This window comes from Malaclemys terrapin (assembly GCF_027887155.1).
Source record: "Malaclemys terrapin pileata isolate rMalTer1 chromosome 20 unlocalized genomic scaffold, rMalTer1.hap1 SUPER_20_unloc_1, whole genome shotgun sequence".
Taxonomy (NCBI): Eukaryota; Metazoa; Chordata; order Testudines; family Emydidae; genus Malaclemys; species Malaclemys terrapin.
Genome location: NW_026530188.1, coordinates 1,002,822 through 1,024,435, shown reverse-complemented (window position 1 = coordinate 1,024,435; position 21,614 = coordinate 1,002,822). Strand labels below are relative to the sequence as shown.

At 64.4% G+C, this 21,614-nt stretch overlaps 1 protein-coding gene across 1 annotated transcript; it reads right to left on the bottom strand.

Moving 5' to 3' along the window:
* Positions 1-478: 478 nt before the first annotated feature.
* On the bottom strand, positions 479-20,415 carry HDAC6 (histone deacetylase 6). Its single transcript, XM_054014843.1, has 29 exons — positions 20,329-20,415; positions 20,131-20,217; positions 19,721-19,846; positions 18,942-19,030; positions 18,153-18,237; positions 17,943-17,983; positions 17,262-17,358; positions 16,741-16,838; positions 11,077-11,181; positions 10,888-10,956; positions 10,401-10,527; positions 10,184-10,249; positions 9,949-10,008; positions 9,679-9,768; positions 9,347-9,453; positions 9,203-9,270; positions 8,768-8,915; positions 8,437-8,565; positions 8,067-8,235; positions 7,560-7,693; positions 7,101-7,169; positions 6,642-6,834; positions 6,314-6,463; positions 4,353-4,527; positions 3,627-3,847; positions 3,410-3,490; positions 2,947-3,093; positions 2,240-2,368; positions 479-1,267 (listed from the first exon to the last, which is right to left on the bottom strand). The coding sequence occupies exons 2-29, from the start codon at positions 20,131-20,133 to the stop codon at positions 1,199-1,201; spliced, it is 3,045 nt and encodes a 1,014-aa protein (XP_053870818.1). The 5' UTR covers positions 20,134-20,217; positions 20,329-20,415; the 3' UTR covers positions 479-1,198.
* Positions 20,416-21,614: the final 1,199 nt, after the last annotated feature.

Below are 21,614 nucleotides of genomic sequence, written 5' to 3'. Positions count from 1 at the left end.
AGCCGGTGACATCACTTGCCTCACCCCCCCTTACACCATGGAACAAGAGCATAGGGAAGACAAAGCAATCCCCCTGGAGCCTATGGGAGGGGCTGGGCCTAACAAGACAGCGTTCTCATTAGCCAGAAGTACGACGGGGGGGGGGGGGGGGGGGGGGAAACGCGTTCGCTGGGAGAGTTACTGCCCTGGTGAAGATTAGGAACAAGCTTGTGATTTTCCCTTTGTCACCACCGTTGAGCTGCGCCCGTGCCCCATAAGCGCTTAAAAGCGTTTCCTAGTTAATCGGCACCGGTGGGTTTGTGGCTGCGGGTTCGGGAGCTGCTGGGGGCTCTGTTAAAGTGACGCCCGTAGGACCTCGTGCTGCTCTGGCAGTAGGCAAACGGGACAAGACGGCACCTTGCTGGGGGGCGAAGGGTCTGCGGGTGGCGCTCCCTGGCCCATGGCTGAGGCGAGCAGCGATTAAAGGGGGCACAATGGCACACGTGTCATGAACCTTGTATTGCAGTAATCAACCCGAAAAGCAAAGACAGCGAGCGCCTGTCGTCCGCCCGCGGCAGGTGCCCCATCGAGGGGAAAGGCTCATATCCCATCCCACATCGCATTGTGTCCACGGAGCCTGGCCCCCGGCCTACTTATTGTAGGTCCTACACTAACAAAAACGGAGGGCCATATTCCTCTGGTCCTGCCGGCCATCTGGAGTTTAGCAGAGCACACGCCAGGATTTATAAAGGAGCCTTTAACTTGCACCTGCTCCACAGAGTCAGCCCCCACCCCCCCTTGGGGGGAGAAATGGCTCCGAGCCCAGGGGCTGGTAATGTTAATGCAGCTGGTCCCAGGTTTATTGGGGGGGGGGTAGAAATGGATGACCCCCCCCCCACACACACACATACCTGTGATCCTCACTGCCTGCTGGGGGAGTGGGGGAGGGCTGGAGCAGAAAGGGTCTTGTCTCATGCCTGGGGGGGGTGGAGATCAAGGGGGCTAGCCCTCGAGGAGGTGTGGGGATAGATCCCAGTGAATGCAGTGGGTGGGATGGACCCAACCCCCAGTGGATGGGGGGGGGGGAAGAGAAAGCCCTTTCTTACTGCTGGTGAGTTGTTTGGCACAGCTGTAGCCCTTTAAGAGAGTGGGTTGGTCCATCATGGAGGGAGCGTGGGGGGGGATCTGAACACTCCCCCCCTTGCCTGTAGCGCAGGGCTCAGAGCCCAGTGGCCGGGTCCTCCCCGAACTTCATGCGGTGAGCCAGGGCCTTGGCTGGCAGCAGGGTCTGGGGCAGGGAGAGAACAGAGGTCAGAATGGAAAAGGCTGGCCTACCCCCCCGCCCTGGACAATGGAACCGCCCGCCCCCCCCGGCAATAATGGAATGTCCCAGCCCCCATGCACACGCCCCCCACTCTCCGGAGAGAATGGAACAGTCCCTGGAAGCGCCCATTGCCCACTGCTACATAAGGGAATGTGCTGCCCCAGGAACTAAATCCGCCCCCCCCCCCCGCAGTAGTTTATCCCACCCTAAGGCATGACACAGTCAGGGAAAATGGATCATCCCAGCCAGCAGTAATTCCGCCCCCCCCCCCGCAGTCAGCAGAGAATGGACCCAGCCACCGCCTGCAGATGGGGGACCCTAGCGACCAGTGACGGAGAAGCCCAGCCCGAAGTGGCAGTTCCTCCCCCCCCCCCAAGAACATGGAATAGTCCCGTGCAGAGTATACTCCTCCCGGCACCACAATGGACCATCCCACCCCAGGAATCACATGATCACTGGCGAGAAGGGATTGGTGCACTCCCCCGTTGCCAGGGAATGGGACAGTCCAATTCCTTCAAAACAATGGAATGCCCCACCCAGGAAATTACCCCCCATTGGGGGGGGCACACATGGCATCAGACCATTCCATTATCTTATGCACTGGGGGGGGGGTTTCCTCCTGGGGCTGGAATATTCCATTACAGCAGGGGTGGAGGTGGGACAGGTGTGTGACTTGCTCATGGGGGGATGTTCCATTCTAGCAATGGGACGGGGGAGTGTTATTCCCAAAGTTGGGACGCTCCATTATGGCAACGAAGGCAGGGGGAGGAACATCCCAGCCCCAAGAATTAACCCATTCAGCCCCAGCCAATCAGCAACCGCCCCCCCCCATCTGCCCCCTGCCCCCACCCCTCACGTAGGCAGGGGTAGAGGGGAACCCTGACCAGCCTGGAGGGGGGGCTGTGTCATGTGACCATGAAGGGAGGCATGGCTTACCGGGTGATGGACGTATGATTGACAGGTGTAGCACCAGACCGACAGGTCGGCGTAACTCAGCACCAGGGGGTGGCCGGAAACCGAGCCGTGAGCCAACATGTGCTGATTGACGTAACGCCCGCAGAGCACCTGGGGAGAGAAAGGGTTAACGGCCGCAGGGGCTGCGGGTCAGGAGTGAGGGGCACCGGCAGGGCTGGGGGGGTCGGGAGTGAGGGGCACAGGCAGGGCTGGGGAGGGTGGGGGGCTGTGGGGTCGGGAGTGAGGGGCACCGGCAGGGCTGGGAGGGCAGGGGGCTGCGGGTCGGGAGTGAGGGGAATCGGCAGGGCTGGGCTGGCAGGGGGCTGCGGGTCGGGAGTGAGGGGCACCGGCAGGGTGGGCTGGCAGGGGGCTGCGGGTCGGGAGTGAGGGGCACCGGCAGGGCTGGGGGGTTATGGGGCTGCGGGTCGGGAGTGAGGGGCATCGGCAGGGCTGGGCTGGCAGGGGGCTGCGGGTCGGGAGTGAGGGGCACCGGCAGGGCTGGGGAGGGCGGGGGGCTGCGGGGTCGGGAGTGAGGGGCACCGGCAGGGCTGGGCTGGCAGGGGCTGCGGGTCGGGAGTGAGGGGCACCGGCAGGGTGGGCTGGCAGGGGGCTGCGGGTCGGGAGTGAGGGGCACCGGCAGGGTGGGCTGGCAGGGGGCTGCGGGTCGGGAGCGAGGGGCACCGTCTCACCCGGTAACAGTCCAGGCAGACCCAGTTCTCGGCCTGGCTGCCGCACTCCTCACACGGCGCCAGCACGTCCAGCCCGACCGGGGGAAGGGGCTGGAGCGAGTCCAGGTGGGGACACCAAGGCAGAGGGGTCACGGCGTAGAGCGTCCCCTGCAGAGACACGAGGGAGACAAGGATCAAACCCAGGCGTCCAGGCTCTCGGTCCCCCTGCTCTAACCCACCAGCCCCCCTCCCCTCCCAGAGCCGAGGAGAGAACCCAGGCGTCCTGGCCCCCAGCGCAGCAGCAAATGGGAGCACTCATCGGGGGGGGGGGGGGGAGGCAGGCTGGGAAATGGGGTGGGGGGGGGGTACAGAGGGAAGCAGAGACTCCGGCGAGGAGGGTGGGTGCGTAGGGGAGGGCCCAGCCGGGGGGTGGGCAGCACTGAGGATTAAGGAAACGGGGGGGGGAGGGGGCGTCAGGGCTCACCGTGTCTGCGAACTCCACCCCCAGGCTGACGGAGGGGGAGGGGAGCAGGGCGGCTGCTTCGTCCAGGAGGCTGGGGGGGTCCTGGGAGAGAAAAGACCCATGAGCTGAGACACCCCGCCCCGATCCCCAGGCGACTCCCATCCCCCACCCCAGGGCATCCAGTGCAGACCACCCCCCCCTTAATAGATCCTCCCCCCCACCACCCCCACCGCCCTACCTCTGACACCTTTGAAGCTGGAGGCTCCTCCCCTCCAGGGGAAGCCCCGCCCAGCAGGGCGGAGTCAGGGCTCAGCTGGGCTCCCAGCCTCAGGATGTCATCGTCTGAGCCCTCAGAGACGGGGGGGCTCTCGGACCCCCCTGAGGGATCCTCTGGTGGGGAGTCCTCCCGGATGGGGCCCGGCTGCCCGGATCGGGGCCTTGAGTCCTCCCGGCTCGGCACTGCGGGAGATGGAGATTACGTAGCCAGCACCCCGGGGCAGGGGCAGGGCCGGGCGCTGCGCAGGGGGCGCTCTCCCCCACCAGGCAGGGCTTGGTGCTGGGAGGGGGGGCCACGCTGGGGGGGGCTCGGCTCTGGGAGGGGTGCTGGGGGTGCCGCGCTGTGAGGGGCTCGGCGCTGGGGAGGGGGGAGGGGCAGGCACACTTACCGCCAGTCGCAGGCAGGCCCAGTATCTGCGGTGCTCGGCGCTGGGGGGGCTCGGCGCTGGGGGTGGGGGCCGTGCGGTGAGGGGCTCGGCACTGGGGAGGCCGCTGGGGGGGGGGGGGGGCACACGGGGGGGGGCAGGCAGGCACACTTACCGTCCAGTTGCAGGCAGGCCCAGTATCTGCAGTGCTCGGCGCTGGGGGGGCTCGGCGCTGGGGGTGGGGGGCCGCGCTGTGAGGGGCTCGGCACTGGGGAGGCCGCTGGGGGGGGAGCCACACGGGGGGGGCAGGCAGGCAGACTTACCGTCCAGTCGCAGGCAGGCCCAGTATCTGCGGTGCTCGGCGCTCGCCCGGGCCAGCGAGTGCAGGGCGCTAGGGTGTGGCGTTTGCAGGCGCCCCAGCTCGGGCAGCGGGTCCCCCAGCAGGGTCCGGGTGCACATGGTCATGGACTCGGAGATCGACACCAAGTTGTAGCCTCCCTGAAGGGGGGAGAAGAGAGCTGGGTTTGGGGGCGTCCGTCTGTCCAGCCCCACCCTCGGCGCAGCACCAAGAGACACCGGGCCTCGACCCCGGCCACATCCCTGCCCTGCCCGGAGCTGGGCTGGCGTCTCCCGGCCCTGATTCGCGACCGGGAGCCACCGACGTCAGGGGCGAATCGCTTGGAACTGGCCGGCAAAACGGGCGTCAGGAAAACCCAGCTCGGCCAAGAACGGGGACTCGGCAGGTCACCGCGGGGCGCCCAGCACGGGCCGGGGTCAGCCCAACGTCGCCCAGCCCGGCACCGACGGCACCTCCCTGCCTGGCGTCTCGTCGGCTCAGCCCAGGCCAGATACAGCTCCCGGCCATACAGAGAGGAGAAAACCGCGTATTCAACACGGGATCACTTAGCGAGTCCTGTTTAATAAATGCTTATTAAAAAGTGGATATTTACTATTAAATTATAGCACATAGCTAACTACCTTATTAATTACTTTAATATAGAACGTTACATTTAATGTGATTTAACGTATCTATAATATACAGTAACAATAGTAACGTTAAACATCCTATTGTTATTTCATACATCGTCGTTTTTCTATTGACTATAAAATATACATAGTAAATGTATTACAAATCTAGAACAGATACTAACTTTAACAGCTGTCTTGTTTAGTTCACAATCTATAATTCAGCGGTTATATTGTTTTATTCAGTATATATTATATAGTAGCTAAAATGATATAGTACAATTTATCTTTACTACAATTAATTTTAGATCTCTATTTAATATACAATCAGTATTAGACAGAACGATTTCATATATCTCACCACATTATATAATCACATATGTATTTAATATATTATATCTTAAAAGTAAGACCGTAAAATTGATATTTAATACATTATTAAAATAGAGATTTATATACTTTATAGTAAATAAAATATATTTAATATTAAGTATATTAAGTATCTAGGATATATTTAATGTATTATTGTTCAAGTTTATCGCAAAGAAAAATTCTTTTAATGATCATTTTGTTCACATTTAAATATAATAAAAAGATTTCTCAAATCCATAATATTAAATTATTAATCAGAACATTCAATATTAGATAGATGGTAGTAATCATATGACTACATTTGATGACTGTTAAGGCTAGACTGGATATTAACTCTAGATCACAGTCAATGACATGTTAAAGAAGATTCTAATTCAGATGAACTGACAGGTTAATAGTATCTGAAAGCCACGGAGCAGCAACACCAGTTGAATCAATAATAAAGTGATTGAGGCAAATATTAAATCTCACGTCCATCAGCCGCACGCCCGGGCTGGGGTTCAGCTGTTCTGCCCCGGACGGGATTTGCTTTCCCCGGGACCCCAGAAATTTCAGATTTTCGTCCCGTTTCAGAGCCAGGTTTCCCCTCCCCGGGAGAGTTGGTCGTTTCCCGCAGACTTGGCTCCCCCAGCACCTTAGCGCCTCGGGACGTCCCTGGAGGCTTTGCGGGGAATTGGCACCAGCAGGCAGCCGGGTGAAGCGTTAACTGAGCACCCGGGCCCCGCCCCCGCCGGAGTTAACACCCCCCAGCCAGCGTGGCCCGGCATCCGTCCGCCCTCTTTAGCTCTAGGCTTTGCCCCATTCCCCGCCCCCCTGAGCCAGCCAGTCCCTGCCCTGGGTCGGGTGGGAGCCGGCACCCCCCATAGGGGATAAGCCCTGCCCCACTCCCTGACCCCCCTCAGCCAGCCAGCGCCCCCCAGAGGGGACAGGCCCCTACCCCACATACCTCCAGTACCAGCACGACCCGGCCTCCTGCCAGCCCCAGCAGGAGGTGGGTCATGTGGGCGTAGCCCTCGGGGCTCACCAGGTAGCCCCCCAGCGGGTCCCCACGGGCGGCGTCAAACCCAGCCGACACCAGAACCAGCTCTGGAGCGAACTGCAGAGAGAGAGAATGAGAAGCTGAGACCCCCCACCCCCGGCCAGTGGACCCAGGCATCCGGGCTCAGCCCCCCCACCCCCTCACCCCCCAGCCCCTGCCAGCGGATCTAGGCATCCGGGCTCCCCCCTCCCCTCCCCTGCCGGCGCTGGGAGAGAACCCAGGTGTCCGGGCGCACCTGGTAGGCGACGGGCAGCACCAGGCGGTGGAAGGCGGCCAGGTACTCGGCGTCGCCCATGCGGGGGCCGTTCCAGGGCACGTTGAGGGTGAAGCCACGGCCCGGCCCCTTCCCCACCCGGTCGGCATCGGCGTCCTCAGAGGTGGGGAAGAAGGTGCCGTGGTCGTAACGGTGCAGAGAGACGTACAGCACGCTGGGGGGGACGGCGGGGTTAGTCCTGCTCGGACCCTGTCCCCCAGCCCCCCCCCCCTCCTCCTCGCCCACCTGCATCGCCCTGGCCCCTCCCCCTCCCCCTCCCCCACTTGCATTGCTGCCCCCCCCCGACTGCCCCATCACCACCCCTCCCCTACCTGCATCGCCACCTGCTGCCGCCCCTCCCCCACCTGCATCGCCGCCCCGCTGACACCATCACCTCCCCACTCCACCCCCCAGCAGCCTCCCCACCAGAGGACAAGGTACCTCGGATCTTCCTCAAACATGTGCTGGGTACCGTTGCCATGGTGAACATCCCAGTCCAGGATCATCACCCTGACAACGAGGAGAAGGGATGATGAGGATGGAACCCAGGAGTCCTGGCTCCCAGCCCCCTCCCGCTCTAACCACCAGCCCCCACCCCCCTCCCAGAGCCAGGGAGAGAACCCAGGAGTCCTGGTTCCCAGCCCCCCTGCTCTAACCACCAGCCCCCACTTCCCTCCCAGAGCCAGGGAGAGAACCCAGGAGCCCTGGCTCCCAGCCCCCCTGCTCTAACCACCAGCCCCCACTTCCCTCCCAGACCCAGGGAGAGAACCCAGGAGTCCTGGCTCCCAGCCCCCCTGCTCTAACCACCAGCCCCCACTCCCCTCCCAGACCCAGGGAGAGAACCCAGGGGGCATCCAGACCCCCAGCTGCCCCGCAGTGTAACCTCCAGCCCCCGCTCACCTCATGGGCCGTCCCACCAGGCGCTGCGCGAACCGAGCTGCCAGGGCGACCGAATTGAAGAAGCAGAAGCCACAGGCTGTGTTGGACTCGGCGTGATGCCCGGGAGGCCGGACAATGGCCACGGCGTTCTGCACCTAGAGCCGGGCACAGAGCACACCGGGGGTGAGACGGTGCCGAGATGGAGCCACCTCTGGGGCGGGGCAGCTGGGGAACAGCCGCACAGAACAGTGCCCGGCGAGCCCTCCCCGAGCGGACAGGTGCAGCCACCTCTGGGGAAGGACCCTCTGGAACGGAAAGCAAAGTCTCATCTCCAAGTGAAGACACAAGGAGACGGAACGAAAACCCCTTAATGAGGATTTGGCTGAACGCCGGGGTTCACATTCTGAGTCTTGGGGGGGCAACGGGAGGGGGGAAGGGCAGGGGAGAGTGTGCCCCCTGGTACTCCCTCCCCCTCCCAGTGCCTGGCCCCGACTGCCAGGGGAGAGCCCCCAGCCCCGCTCCCCTCACCTCGCCCTCCAGCACGGCTCGCACGGCGTTGAAGGCAGAGCCGGCTGCCAGCCGGGCGCACTCGTAGGAGCTGGCGCAGATGTAGATGGAGTTGTACTGGTCCCCCTGGCGGTGCAGCTCCCGCGGCTTCATGCCAGCTGTGGCCTTCACCGTCTGCACGTACGCCAGGCTGCAAGGCAGGCAGAGAACCCAGGAGTCCGGGCACCCAGCCCCCCCCCGCTCTAACCACCAGCCCACAGTCCCCTCCCGGAGACAGGGAGAGAACCCAGGCGTCCGGGCTTCCAGCCCCACCTGCTCTAACCACCAGACCCACTCCCCTCCCAGAGCCAGGGACAGAACCCAGGCGTCCGGGCTGCCCCTCCCCCATTACCTGTGGCACATTCTCAGCTCTTCTTCCTCAGCGCTGCGGGCCGGGATGCGGCGGCATCGCTCCGTGAGCCGGAGCTCCCCGTGGCGCTGGAAGATGCGGGACACCCGCTGGGGCAGCTCCGGGTGCTGGCTGTGGGGCGGGGGGAAGGGAAAGACTCAGAGCCCAGACACCTGGCTCCCAGCCCCCCCCTGCTCTAACCACCAGCCCCCATTTCCCTCCCAGAGCCGGGGAGAGAACCCAGGAGTCCTGTCTCCCAGTCCCCCTGCTCTAACCCACCAGCCCCCACTCCCCTCCCAGAGCCAGGGAGAGAACCCAGGAGTCCGGGCTGTACCTGTCCCACATGTTGTAATGCTCCGTCATGCGTTCGTCATACACCAGGCCGGTGCGGGCAGCTGGGAGGGGTCTTGGCACCTCACGGGGGTCTGGGGGGGTCGTGGGGGCTGGCTCCTCTTCCACATCCTCTGGGGGGGTGTCGGCCTCTGGGGGGGGGGGGGGAGGAGTGAGATCAGAGCCAATCCCCTGAGCTATGGGGGGTGATATCAAATTGGGGGGCCCAGTGGGAGTTTGAGGGCAGGGTATAGCAGGGGGATGGTGTTGTGGGGCTCCTGGCTTGGAGTCGGAAGCTGGGGGGCCAGGGGACCTCCAAAGAGGTTGTGGGGGCAGGAGAGGGTACCCCACAGGGGCTGGGATGGGGCATCTCAGAGGAGCTGACAGACCCTGGAGGGGTTGGGGGTGAGCAGGGGGCCCCCCGGGGGCCAGAACTCACCCCCTCTCCGCAGGCTCCGCCAGTATTTCTCGTGGATCGCGAGCGTCCTGGACACGGAGCTCAGAGCGCTGGGGAAGGGGAGCAGCCCAGAGTCAGTGGGGTGCAAACGTGGGGCCACCCCACCCCCACCCGGACCCCACTCACCTGCGACAGGGGGCAACAGGCGGCTCCAGCCGGGGACAGGGGTCCCCCAGGAGAGTCCTCAGGGCCGCACAGACCCCCTCGGCCAGGGAGCTCAGATTGTAGCCACCCTGGGGACGGGGGGAAAACGGGTCAACAGCACCCCCGGCCCTGAGCTGCAGCCACCTCTGGGGCGGGTGGCTGGGGAACAGCCACATATAACGCCGCCTGGGGCTGAGCTGCAGCCACCTCTGGGGCGGGGTGGCTGGAGAACAGCCACATATAACACCGCCCGGGGCTGAGCTGCAGTCAGTTCTGGGGGGGAAGCCTGTGCCGTGGGTCAGCTCCACACTCACCTCCAAAGACAGCAGCACCTTGCCTCCCGCCAGGGCCATGAGCAGATGAGTCAGGTGAGCAAAGCACGCGGCCGACGCAGCCATCTCACCCTAGGCACAGACGCAAAGATCAGTTTACCAGGCTCTCTCCCCGCCCCACAGTGGGGCCCCCCACCCAGCCCCCTAGACCGGCCGCTGCCCTTTGAAACGAGCCCCAGGCCCCCTGCTTAGCCCCTGGGGCGCCCCCTGAGGGCAGCGCTGTGAAACGCGGCGGGATGGGGCGGCACTTACCTTGGGGTCCCCGAGCACAGAGTCGAACCCGGCGGCCACCAGAACCAGCTGGGGTTGGAACTGAGAAGAGAACAGAGGAGATCGCAGCCCGGAGCCAGCACGCCCCGGATCGTGGCCAGCGCCCCCCAGAGGGGACGGGCCCTGCCCCATTCTCACCCCCTGAGCCAGCCCCCTGCCCTGGGGCCGGGTGGGAGCCGGCGCCCCCCAGAGGGGACAGGCCCCTGCCCCCACGTACCTCAAAGGCCACTGGCAGTAAGACATGTAAAAAGGCAGCGAGATAATCCCCGTCCCTCATTCCCACCTAGACAGAGAGACGCAGACCAGTTAGATGGGTCTGTGGGAGGTCAAATGCAGCCACTTCTGGGTTGGGGCGGCTGGGAAATGGCCGCACATAACACCTCCCAGGGACGGCTCAGCCCCCACGCAGCCCCCGCCCTGGGCAGGGCACCTACCGCGTTCCACGGCACGTTAATGTTGAATCCCTCTCCGCGGCCCTGCCCCACGGCAGGGCTGTCAGAAGCCGGAAGGTGGGGCCAGAACCTCCCCTGCTCGTAGCGATGGACGGAGAAATAGAGAACGCTGCAGAGAGAGGGGGCAGATGGGGGGCAGTGACTGGTACCCCTCACTCCCGACCCGCAACCCATACCCCTCCTCCCGAGCTCTGCTGGTGCCCCTCACTCCCGACCCCTGCGCCCCCCCAGCTCTGCCAGTGCCCCTCATTCCTGACCCGCAGGCCCCTGCCCCCCTCCCAGCTCTGCCAGTGCCCCTCACTCCCGACCCGCAGCCCCCTGCCCCCCCCCCAGCTCTGCCGCTGCCCCTCACTCCCGACCCGCAGCCCCCTGCCCCCACCCCCAGCTCTGCCAGTGCCCCTCACTCCTGACCCGCAGCCCCTGCTAGCCCAGCCCTAGGTTCCCCTGGCTCCAAGCGCCTGGGACCGACCTGGGATCCTCCTCGAAGAGGAACTGGGTGCCCTGCCCATGGTGAACGTCCCAGTCGACGATCAGGACTCTGGAAGGAAACGAGACTCTCGTGACGGGGGTTGCTCGTTAGTGGGTCTCAGCACCAGCCCCCCCGGGCCACGGACACCCTGGCTCTAGGCTCCCCCTGCTCTGACCACCAGTCCCTCACCGTTCCACTCCCAGTTTTTGCCGGGCATATCTGGCCCCGATGGCCAGGTGATTGAACATGCAGTAACCATCCATCTTATCTCGGTGGGCGTGGTGTCCTGGCGGCCTGGAATGGAGACAAACAGGGTTAGCGGAAGGCTCGCTTGATGCTGAGATGCAGCCACTTCTGGGGTGGGGCAGCTGGGGAACAGCCGCATATAACACCGCACAGGTACGGCTCGCCCAGCGTGGAGATGCAGCTGTTCTCCGGCTTCCCTGCCCCAGAGGTGGCTGCAGCTTGTCGTCGTCCTGTTAAATTCAGCTCATGTCACGAGCCGGATCTCGGCACATGCTGCCTGGGTGATTTTTCCCACGGAGAAGGAGAAAGATGAAGACTGGGGAGGGACCCCGGCTAAAACCCTCGTAACCCAGTGTGACGAACTGGGACTGTTCTTGCTGGGGTGTGGGAATGCTGACAGGGGAGTGTGACTAGGATGGTCTGCATCGGAGGATGGGAGTCGGCCCGAGGGAACATACCTGAGCTTGTAACATGAGAACCCAGGAGGGGGTTGGAGGTCAGGTGACTCCGGGGCCCGGGAAACTGAACAAAGGCTGTGGGAGGGGTCGCTGAAAGGAGAGGGCTGGAAGCAGGCTGGAGAGATGGCTGGGAGGCAGAGATTGCTCTGACCTCCCAAGGGGGGCTGGGATGCCCTGGGATGCCCTGGGACCCCAAGCTGGACCTAACTGAGGGGGGCCCTGTTGTCTGTGCCTGCAAGACCTGTCTTGGACTGTATTCCTGTCATCCAAATAAACCTTCTGCTTTACTGGCTGGCTGAGAGTCATGGTGAATCGCAGGAAGCCGGGGGTGCAGGGCCCTGAGTCCCCCAATACTCCGTGACAACTGGTGGTAGCGGTGGGATCTACTGCACCCTGTGGACGGCGCTTCCTGCAGTAAGTGACTGGGGAGCAGTAAAACGAAGGGGGATTGACGGGGACCAGGCCTGCTGAAGAGTGGGAGAGAGACGGTTATTACCCCTGGGAGTGTGTGACCAGCGAGAAGGACTTTTGCAGTAACAGGGTCCCCCGGGGGGATCACAGCGAGTGGTCCCAGGAGCGGAGGAGTCTGCAGCTCGACCCTGGCAGAGAGGCGGTGACCTCGAGAAGGGCTGGCACACTAGGGGTCCCCCTGGGAACTGTGGGGAGCTGTGAGCACACAGGCCGGTGAGTGGCCAGCAGGAAGATGTATGCCAAGCGGCTTAAGAGCGACCTGGTGGAGCTGTGCAAGCAGAGGCGGCTGCGCATTGGGAGGCTCACCAAAGAACAGCTCATTGCCCAGCTGGAGGCGGAAGATCGCGCGAATGAACTGATCCCTGTGTCTCAGGGAAGCAGCCTGGCAAATGCAGCGCAGGCACCAGTGTCTGTCCCAGCTGGGAGTGGTCAGCCGGCTGCTGAGGGCTTCCCGAGACCCCTCCTTCCTATGCCTAGGGGAAGGGTGGGGAGGAGCCCAGCAAATACCGAAGGCGCCGTGACCCCCCCGGCCAGCAGGGGACCCTCCCGGCGAACCTCGCCGTCCAGCAGAGGATCCTCCCGGCGACGTTCGGCATCCGTGGAGCGGAATTGGCTGGAATGGGAGAAAGAGCTAAAACTGAGAGAGCTGGAGGATCATGAACGACAGAGACAGCATGAAGAGAGACAGCGTCAGCATGAACGGGAGGAGAAAGAGAGACAGCATCAGCGTGAAGAGAGACAGAGACAGCATGAACGGGAGGAGAATGAGAGACAGAGACAGCATGAAGAGAGACAGAGACAGGAGAATGAGAGACAGCGTCAGCATGACCTGGAACTGGCGAGATTGAAGGGCAGCGAACCCCCGGCTGCGGTGAGTGAGGGGGGACCCAGGACTGCACGGAGCTTTGATAAGTGCATCATGGCCCCATACAAGGAGGGGGAGGACATGGATGACTTCCTGGAGGCCTTTGAGACGGCCTGCGAGCTGCACCTGGTTGATCCCGCGGACAGACTCCGGGTCCTTACCCCCTTACTGGACCCCAAAGCCGTGGCATTGTACCGCCAACTGGGAGAGGCAGGGAAAGGGGACTACGAACTATTCAAAAAGGCCCTGCTACGAGAGTTTGGGCTGACTCCTGAGATGTACCGGGAAAGGTTCCGGAGTCAAGATAAAACCCCTGAGATCTCATATCTGTAACTAGCCGTCCGCATGGAAAGATACGCCAGCAAGTGGGCTGGTGGGGCCCAGACGAAGGAGGACCTGATTAAACTGCTGGTACTGGAGCAACTGTATGAGCGGTGCCCATCCGACCTGAGGCTGTGGTTGGTGGACAGAAAGCCAGAGAACCCGCGACACGCCGGGCAGCTGGCTGATGAGTTTGTAAAGAGCCGGTCAGGGGGTGGCAGGGAGGATCCCCAAAGGAACAGGCCCGCCGCGATGCAGAGAGAGAGTCACCCTGGGACCTCCCAAAGGGGGAATATGGGGAATCCCCTCCCACGGGGAATGCCCAGCATCAGGGACAACCGACCGGCTCGAGGGGACCCACGGGACCTGAGCTGCTATTACTGCGGCCGAAGAGGCCACGTTCGGGCCCAGTGCCCCAAGCTCAAGGACAGACTGAGCAGACCGAACCCGCACCGGGTTAACTTGGTAGAGGCCCAGACGGACGAGGGGCTGGCTTCCCACGCAAGAGGGGCTGGCAGCTTATCAACTGCTCAAGAGAGAGAAGGGCCCCCGGCCAGCTTCTCTGGGGGGCCAGATGCTCCGGATTCAAAGTTCTCCGTTTACAGGGTTGGCGCGGGGCTGTCCCTGCGGAGCGAGTGCCTTGTTCCCCTGGAGGTGGATGGGAAGAAAGTTTATGGATACTGGGACACGGGCGCAGAGGTGACACTGGCCCGGCCCGAGGTGGTGGCCCCAGATCGGGTGGTGCCCAACACCTTCCTGACCCTGACCGGGGTGGGCGGGACCCCATTCAAGGTTCCCGTAGCGAGGGTACACCTGAAATGGGGGGCCAAGGAGGGCCCCAAGGACGTGGGAGTGCACCACCATTTGCCCACTGAGGTGTTGATGGGGGGGGACCTAGAGGACTGGCCAAGCAACCCCCAAAGGGCACTGGTTGTGACCCGCAGTCAGAGCCGGCGAGGGGCCCTGCGCCCTGGCCGTGTGGGGGGTGCCTTGCCTGAGGCGCAGGACCCTAACCTGGTGGGGAGGGAACGCCCAGAGACACGGCTCAGGGAGGCTGCAGCTTCGGACCCAGCGGGCGAGAAAGAGCAGGTGGCCATCCCTGTCCCAGCTGCTGAGTTCCAGGCCGAGTTGCAGAGAGATCCCTCCTTGCGGAAGATAAGGGACCTGGCCGACCTCAATGCGGTACAGACCATGGGACGAGGTGGCCGGAAAAGGTTCCTGTGGGAGAAGGGGTTCCTGTACCGAGAATGGGCTCCCCCAGGGAAAATGGAGTCAGGGGGGATCAGGAGGCAGCTGGTGGTACCCCAGAAGTATCGCCGCCAGCTGCTGTGCCGGGCCCATGACATTCCCCTCTCAGGGCACCAGGGAACCTGGCGTACCCAGCAGAGGCTGCTACGGAGCTTTTACTGGCCTGGGGTCTTTGTTACTGTCCGACAGTACTGCGGATCCTGTGACCCCTGTCAGAGGGGGAGGAAAGCCTGGGACAAGGGGAAAACAGCTTTAGGACCCTTGCCCAGCATAAAGGATCCTTTCCAGAGGGTGGCCAAGGTTAAAAGGGCGGCTCTAAACCAAGAGAGCCCAAAGCACAGACCTCCAGACTGGAGCGCTGGGAGAAGACCACAGCCCAGTTGGAACCCCAGAGGTATGGGGGTGGGAAAAGGGCACAGGCCGCATAAACCTTCCCACATGCGAACTGCGAGTGCCATCAAGCACCCCGACCTAAGGGGGGGCGTGAAACTGAAGGGGCCTGGTGTAATTCTCACCCAGGAATGGGAGGGATGCCGGGGCATCCATGGGAACGGGGGTAGGTTCGAACTTCCCCAGGTCACTGGCTAAAGTGACCCTGCTCAGTTCGGTCTCGAAGGGGGGAGAGATGTGACGAACTGGGACTGTTCTTGCTGGGGTGTGGGAATGCTGACAGGGGAGTGTGACTAGGATGGTCTGCATCGGAGGATGGGAGTCGGCCCGAGGGAACATACCTGAGCTTGTAACATGAGAACCCAGGAGGGGGTTGGAGGTCAGGTGACTCCGGGGCCCGGGAAACTGAACAAAGGCTGTGGGAGGGGTCGCTGAAAGGAGAGGGCTGGAAGCAGGCTGGAGAGATGGCTGTGAGGCAGAGATTGCTCTGACCTCCCAAGGGGGGCTGGGATGCCCTGGGACCCCAAGCTGGACCTAACTGAGGGGGGCCCTGTTGTCTGTGCCTGCAAGACCTGTCTTGGACTGTATTCCTGTCATCCAAATAAACCTTCTGCTTTACTGGCTGGCTGAGAGTCATGGTGAATCGCAGGAAGCCGGGGGTGCAGGGCCCTGAGTCCCCCCATGCTCCATGACACCCAGCGCGGCCTGGGGCAGCTCTAGGAGGTGGGGGGCGGAGAATGTGAAGGGCTCATCTAGGGACTGGGGAATGGGGGGGTTCTGGGCTGGCTGAGACAGGAGGGGGACTGGGATTAAGGCAGATTTGAGGACTGGGGGGCAGGTTTGAGCCCCGGGGCAGCTGAGATCAGGGACAAGGCCCCGCGGGACAAAGGACCAAGCAGAGACTAGCCCAGGGGTCGGCCGCCTTTCCGAAGCGCTGGGCCGAGTCTGCGTTTACTCACTCGGGTTTATGGTTTCGCGAGCTGGTCGTACAGGTGATCGTTTTCAGAAGGGCTCGGTCTAGGTCTAGATTATAGAACTAAACTATTGTATGTCAAGTAAATAAGGCTTTTAAAAAGTTTAAGAAGCTTCATTTCAAATTAAATTAAAATGCAGAGCCCCCCGGAGCGGGGGCCAGTGCGAGTGCCACTGAAAGTCCGCTCGCGGGCCGCCTTTGGCACCCGGGATAGACGAAGATCCTGGGACTGGAGCCAAGCAGCGTCTGGCCAGGCTCTGGGCTGGTGCGAGGATCTGACAGGGCCAGGGGCAGGGCCGGGGGCTGGGCCGAGTGGGGGCTTGAGCCAGGCGGGGACTGGGCGGGGGCTTGTCTAGGGGTGGGGGCCAGGGGCTGGATGGCGGCAGGGAGCAGGGCCAGGGTCAGGGGGCGGCGCTGCGGGCTGGGTAGGGCTGGGGCCGGGGGGGCTGGTTGCTGCGGGGATGGGGCCAAGGCTGGGCAGGGGCGGGGCACAGGGGTGGGGCTCTGCTGGAGGCGGGGCCAGAGAGAGGGTGGGGGCTGGAGGCGGGGCGGGGCTGGGGCCCCTCTGGGGTGAGGCTCACGGGCCGTGCGAACACCCAGGGGCCCGGCCCAGGCATCAGCACTAAATGCTGGCGTCCAATCACAGAGGCCGGGTCATCGGAGGCGAGAATTCAAACCGGGCAACACAAATTGAGGATCCGGGAATCAACCACTCTCGGTGATTGGCCTCGGCCGAGAGGGCAGAGCAGGGGGGCTGGGGGCTCCTCCCTCTCGGCCGAGGCCAATCACCGAGAGTGGTTGATTCCCGGATCCTCAATTTGTGTTGCCCGGTTTGAATTCTCGCCTCCGAGACCCCTGCACCCCCCCCCCCCACTTCCTACCGGACCAACGCCAGCCCGTTGCGCAGCTCCCCGCTCTGCACCTTCTCCAGCAGCCGCAGGACACAGCCGCCAGCCAACCGGGCGCCGCAGTACAAACCCTGGGGCAGGAGACACGGAGAGCGGGGCTGGGACCCAGAGACAGCGCTGCGGGCCTGTCCATCAGCCCTCCCAGAGCCGGGAGAACCCAGGAGTCCTGGCTCCCAGCCCGCCCTGCTCTAACCCACCAGCCCCCACTCCCCTCCCAGAGCCGGGGAGAGAACCCAGGAGTCCTGGCTCCCAGCCCCCCCTGCTCTAACCCACCAGCCCCCACTCCCCTCCCAGAGCCGGGAGAGAACCCAGGAGTCCTGGCTCCCAGCCCGCCCTGCTCTAACCCACCAGCCCCCACTCCCCTCCCAGAGCCGGGGAGAGAACCCAGGAGTCCTGGCTCCCAGCCCCCCCGCTCTAACCACTAGACCCCACTCCCCTGCCAGGAACAGGACCCAGACGTCCGAGCCTTCCCTCGCTGGCCGGCAGGTGCTCACCGGGTGCAGGAAGACAGAGTCATACGTCTCCGATAGGGCCTTGAGCTCCTGCTCGCTCATCTGCTCCGTCGACTTCATCAGCTCCACGTACTCCTGGCTGAGAGAGAGAACTCCTCACTCCCGACCCGCAGCCCCCCTCCCTGCCGGCGCCCCTCACTCCCGACCCGCAGCCCCTGGCCCTGCTGGCGCCCCTCACTCCCGACCCGCAGCCCCCCTCCCCGCCGGCACCCCTCACTCCTGACCCGCAGCCCCCCTCCCCGCCGGCGCCCCTCACTCCCGACCCGCAGCCCCCCTCCCCGCCGGCGCCCCTCACTCCCAACCCGCAGCCCCCCCTCCCCGCTGGCGCCCCTCACTTCCGACCCGCAGCCCCCCTCCCCGCCGGCGCCCCTCACTCCCGACCCGCAGCCCCTGGCCCTGCTGGCGCCCCTCACTCCCGACCCGCAGCCCCCCTCCCCGCCGGCACCCCTCACTCCCGACCCGCAGCCCCCCTCCCCGCCGGCGCCCCTCACTCCCGACCCGCAGCCCCCCTCCCCGCCGGCGCCCCTCACTCCCGACCCGCAGCCCCCCTCCCCGCCGGCGCCCCTCACTCCCGACCCGCAGCCTCCCTCCCCGCCGGCGCCTCTCACTCCCGACCCGCAGCCCCTGTTAGCCCAGCCCCAGGGTCCTCCCTTCCATGAATACCTGTGGGCTAGCAGAATCTCTTCCTCGGTAGCCAGCCGGGCCTGTGAGGAAAGGAAGGAATTGTAGCCGGAATTCGCAAACCACTAAAGGGGAGACTGCGGGGGAGGGTAGAAACAGCTGGTCTCTGACCCCCCGTGCCCATGGGGAAAGGGCCCCGGGACTGGGGATGGAACCCAGGAGTCCTGGTGCCCAGCCCCTCCCCCGTCTCACCTCCACCGGGACACAGCGCTCCCATAGGCCGCATTGCAGCAACTTTCCCTTGACGGCCGCGAGTCTCTCCGGGCGCTCGGGGAAGCTGGGAATGAAACGACAAAGGGGGAGAAGATGGATTGGGGCAGGGGCTGCGGGTCGGGAGTGAGGGGCACCGGCAGGGCTGGGGGGGCAGGGGCTATGGGTTGGGAGTGAGGGGCACCAGCAGGGCTGCGGGGCAGGGCTGGGCTAGCAGGGGCTGCGGGTTGGGAGTGAGGGGCACCAGCAGAGCTGGGGGGGTGCAGGGCTGGGGGGGCAGGGGCTGCGGGTTGGGAGTGAGGGGCACCAGCAGAGCTCGGGGGTGGCAGGGCTGGGCTAGCAGGGGCTGCGGGTCGGGAGTGAGGGGCACCGGCAGGGCTGCGGGGCAGGGCTGGGCTAGCAGGGGCTGTGGGTCGCGAGTGAGGGGCACCGGCAGGGCTGGACGGACAGGGCTGGGGGGGCAGGGCTGGACTAGCAGGGGGGTGAGGTATTTTATCTCTTCCCATTAAGACTTTAACCCCCCAAGGCTAAGAGTTGGGGGATTGGGATTAGAGTCAGATTACGGAGGCGAGGGGATTACAGAGAAAGGGGCGGAACAGGGTTAAGGACGGCGAGGCGATTACAGATGAGCGGGAAGGATGAGGTCCAAAGTTTGAGATGGGGAATTCGGGGGGGATGGGCTGTGGCTCCCACAGGGTTTTTGGGATCTGCCCCCGGAGGGGCGGCTAATAGAGCCGGACCAGGGGGATCTGGGACCCGCCCCTCAGGTACCTGTCGTCCCACAGGCAGTGGAACTCCGTGAGCCGCTCGTCAAAGGCCAGACCTGTCCCCTCGGGCACCGCCGCCTCCACGCTCAGATCCTGGGGCAGGAGCAAACACAGTGAACCCAGGCATCCGGGCACCCACCCCCGGCACTACAACTCATCCACCAGCCCCCACTCCCAGCCCCCCCCGCTCCAACCACCAGCCCCCCACTCCCCTCCCAGAGCCGGGGAGAGAACCCAGGAGTCCTGGCTCCCAGCCCCCCTGCTCTAACCACCAGCCCCCACTCCCCTCCCAGAGCCGGGGAGAGAACCCAGGAGTCCTGGCTCCCAGCCCCCCCTGCTCTAACCACCAGCCCCCACTCCTCTCCCAGAGCCGGGGAGAGAACCCAGGAGTCCTGGCTCCCAGCCCCCCCTGCTCTAACCACCAGCCCCCACTCCTCTCCCAGAGCCGGGGAGAGAACCCAGGAGTCCTGGCTCCCAGCCCCCCCTGCTCTAACCCACCAGTCCCCACTCCCCTCCCAGAGCCGGGGAGAGAACCCAGGCGTCCTGGCTCCCAGCCCCCCTGCTCTAACCACCAGCCCCCACTTCCCTCCCAGAGCTGGGGAGAGAACCCAGGAGTCCTGGCTCCCTGCCCCCCCTACGCTAACCCACCAGCCCCCACTCCCCTCCCAGAGCCAGGCAAAGAACCCAGGAGTCCTGGATCCCAGCCCCCCTGCTCTAACCACCAGCCCCCACTCCCCTCCCAGACCCAGGGAGAGAACCCAGGCGTCCGGGTGTCCCACCTACCAGGCGCTGCAGCCCCGATTCCAGCTCCTCTGCCTCTTTGTTCATCCTCTGGGCTCGGCCGCGGCGTTTGGTTTCGGGGAGCCCGGGGCTGCGACGGGGCTGGGGGCCCCTCCGGCCCCCCCGCTTCTGGGGGGAACACATGGGGCAGAGAGGAGGGGGTGACACAGACATCCCCATCCCCCCATGGACAACAGCCCCAACACCCCCCACCCCCTTGGCCACTTGCAGGCACACCGCCCTCTCCCACCCAGAAACGCCCCCCCACTCCCTAAGCCCCATCCCCATAGCCAAGGGCCACACCCACTCGGGGCCCCGCCCCCTGGACAAGAGCCCCGCCCCTTCCGCCAAGCCCCGCCCCCTTGTGCAAGAGCCCCGCCCCTTCCGCCAAGCCCCGCCCCCGCCCGACTCACCATGGCCACGTGCGCTGAGGGGGCGGGTCACTTTGCCGCTGGGAGGGGGGAGCGGGGTCCTGGGGGCGGCGCCATCGCTGGGCGGCTCTGGGGGCGGCAGGAGGCAAAGCGCGTTAAAGCCGGATCGGAACCGGAGCCGAACCGGAGCGGCCGGGCGGGGGGGGGGCTGCGGGCCGGGAGTGGGGCGCACCATCTCACCTGGCTCCTGTGGCACCTCCCCCCTCCAGGGCCGTCAGATGGTCTCTTCCAGCCAGGCGCTGCCTGATGCTGTCACCCAGCCCTGCCCGCCCTACTGGGAGAGACCATTGGCACTTGAGCAGGGGGGGTGGTGGTCTGGAAGGGACCATTGACAGACGGAGGGGGGGTGTGTGGGAAGGACCATTCGCTCTGAACATGGCGGGGCCTGGGAGAAACCATTCACACTGAATGTCAGGGGATGCTGGGAGAGACCATTGGCACTGAGCAGGGGGGGGGAGGTTGGTAGGGACCATTCCCTCTATCTTCATTGGCCACGTCTTTGGGGAATCCCCCCATGACCTCTCTCACCCTGTGACCTTTAAGTCTCTTGACCCCTCCCCCATCTTGCTCCCGAGACCTTTCACCCCCGCCCTCGGTTCTCCTTTGACCTCGTCCCCTTGGAGGAGCTGGTCCCGCATGGCCTTGCCCAGGGACGCTCGCCTGATGCCAAGATGCAGCCACCTCTGGGGCAGGGCGGGTGGGGAACAGCCGCACATAACGCTGCACAGGGATGACGCGCTGAGGGCTTTGCACCAGCAGGTGGCGCTGGGCCTGCCCTGAGGCAGCAATGGGACTGGGATAAATAGCCCAGACCCGTGACAGGTGTCTGTCCTGCCGCCCCTTGGTGGAGGCCCCCAGCCCTGCGCTCTGCCTGGGGCAGCATCCAGGATCGGGCCCCATCTCCAGTTCCCAGCCCTACCCCTCCTCTGCATCCAGGTCCCTTGAAATCCTGTTCCCAGCTCCCCGCCTGGCCAGCCCTCCGCTTGGGGGCCGCTCTCTCCCCTTAGCTCCTCCCCGGGCCCTGACCCGTGGGGCAGATAACCCCGCTCCTGCCCCCTTTGATCGTTCAGAGGCGTGGGAAGTGGGAGAGCCAGAGATGGGGCTGATATGTGGGGTGGGACTCTGGCTCCCCTGCTCTAACCACCAGCCCCCACTCCACTCCCAGAGCTGGGAAGAGAACCCAGGAGTCCTGGCTCCCAGCCCCTCCCCTGCTCTGACCCACCAGAGCCAAGGAGAGAACCCAGGCGTCCTGGCTCCCACCCCCCCTGCTCTAACCACCAGCCCCCACTTCCCTCCCAGAGCCAGGAGAGAACCCAGGAGTCCTGGCTCCCAGTCCCTCCCCTGCTCTGCTCTGACCCACCAGCCCCCACTCCCCTCCCAGAGGTGGGAAGAGAACCCAGGAGTCCTGGCTCCCAGCCCCTCCCCTGCTCTAACCACCAGCCCCCACTCCACTCCCAGAGCCAGGG

Coding starts and splice junctions, on each gene's coding strand:
- HDAC6 (XM_054014843.1), bottom strand. Junction 19,031..19,720: donor AATCGGGGCTGCAGCGCCTG/GTAGGTGGGACA, acceptor CTCCTGCCCCAG/GATCTGAGCGTGGAGGCGGC. Junction 10,957..11,076: donor CAAAAACTGGGAGTGGAACG/GTGAGGGACTGG, acceptor GTTTCCTTCCAG/AGTCCTGATCGTCGACTGGG.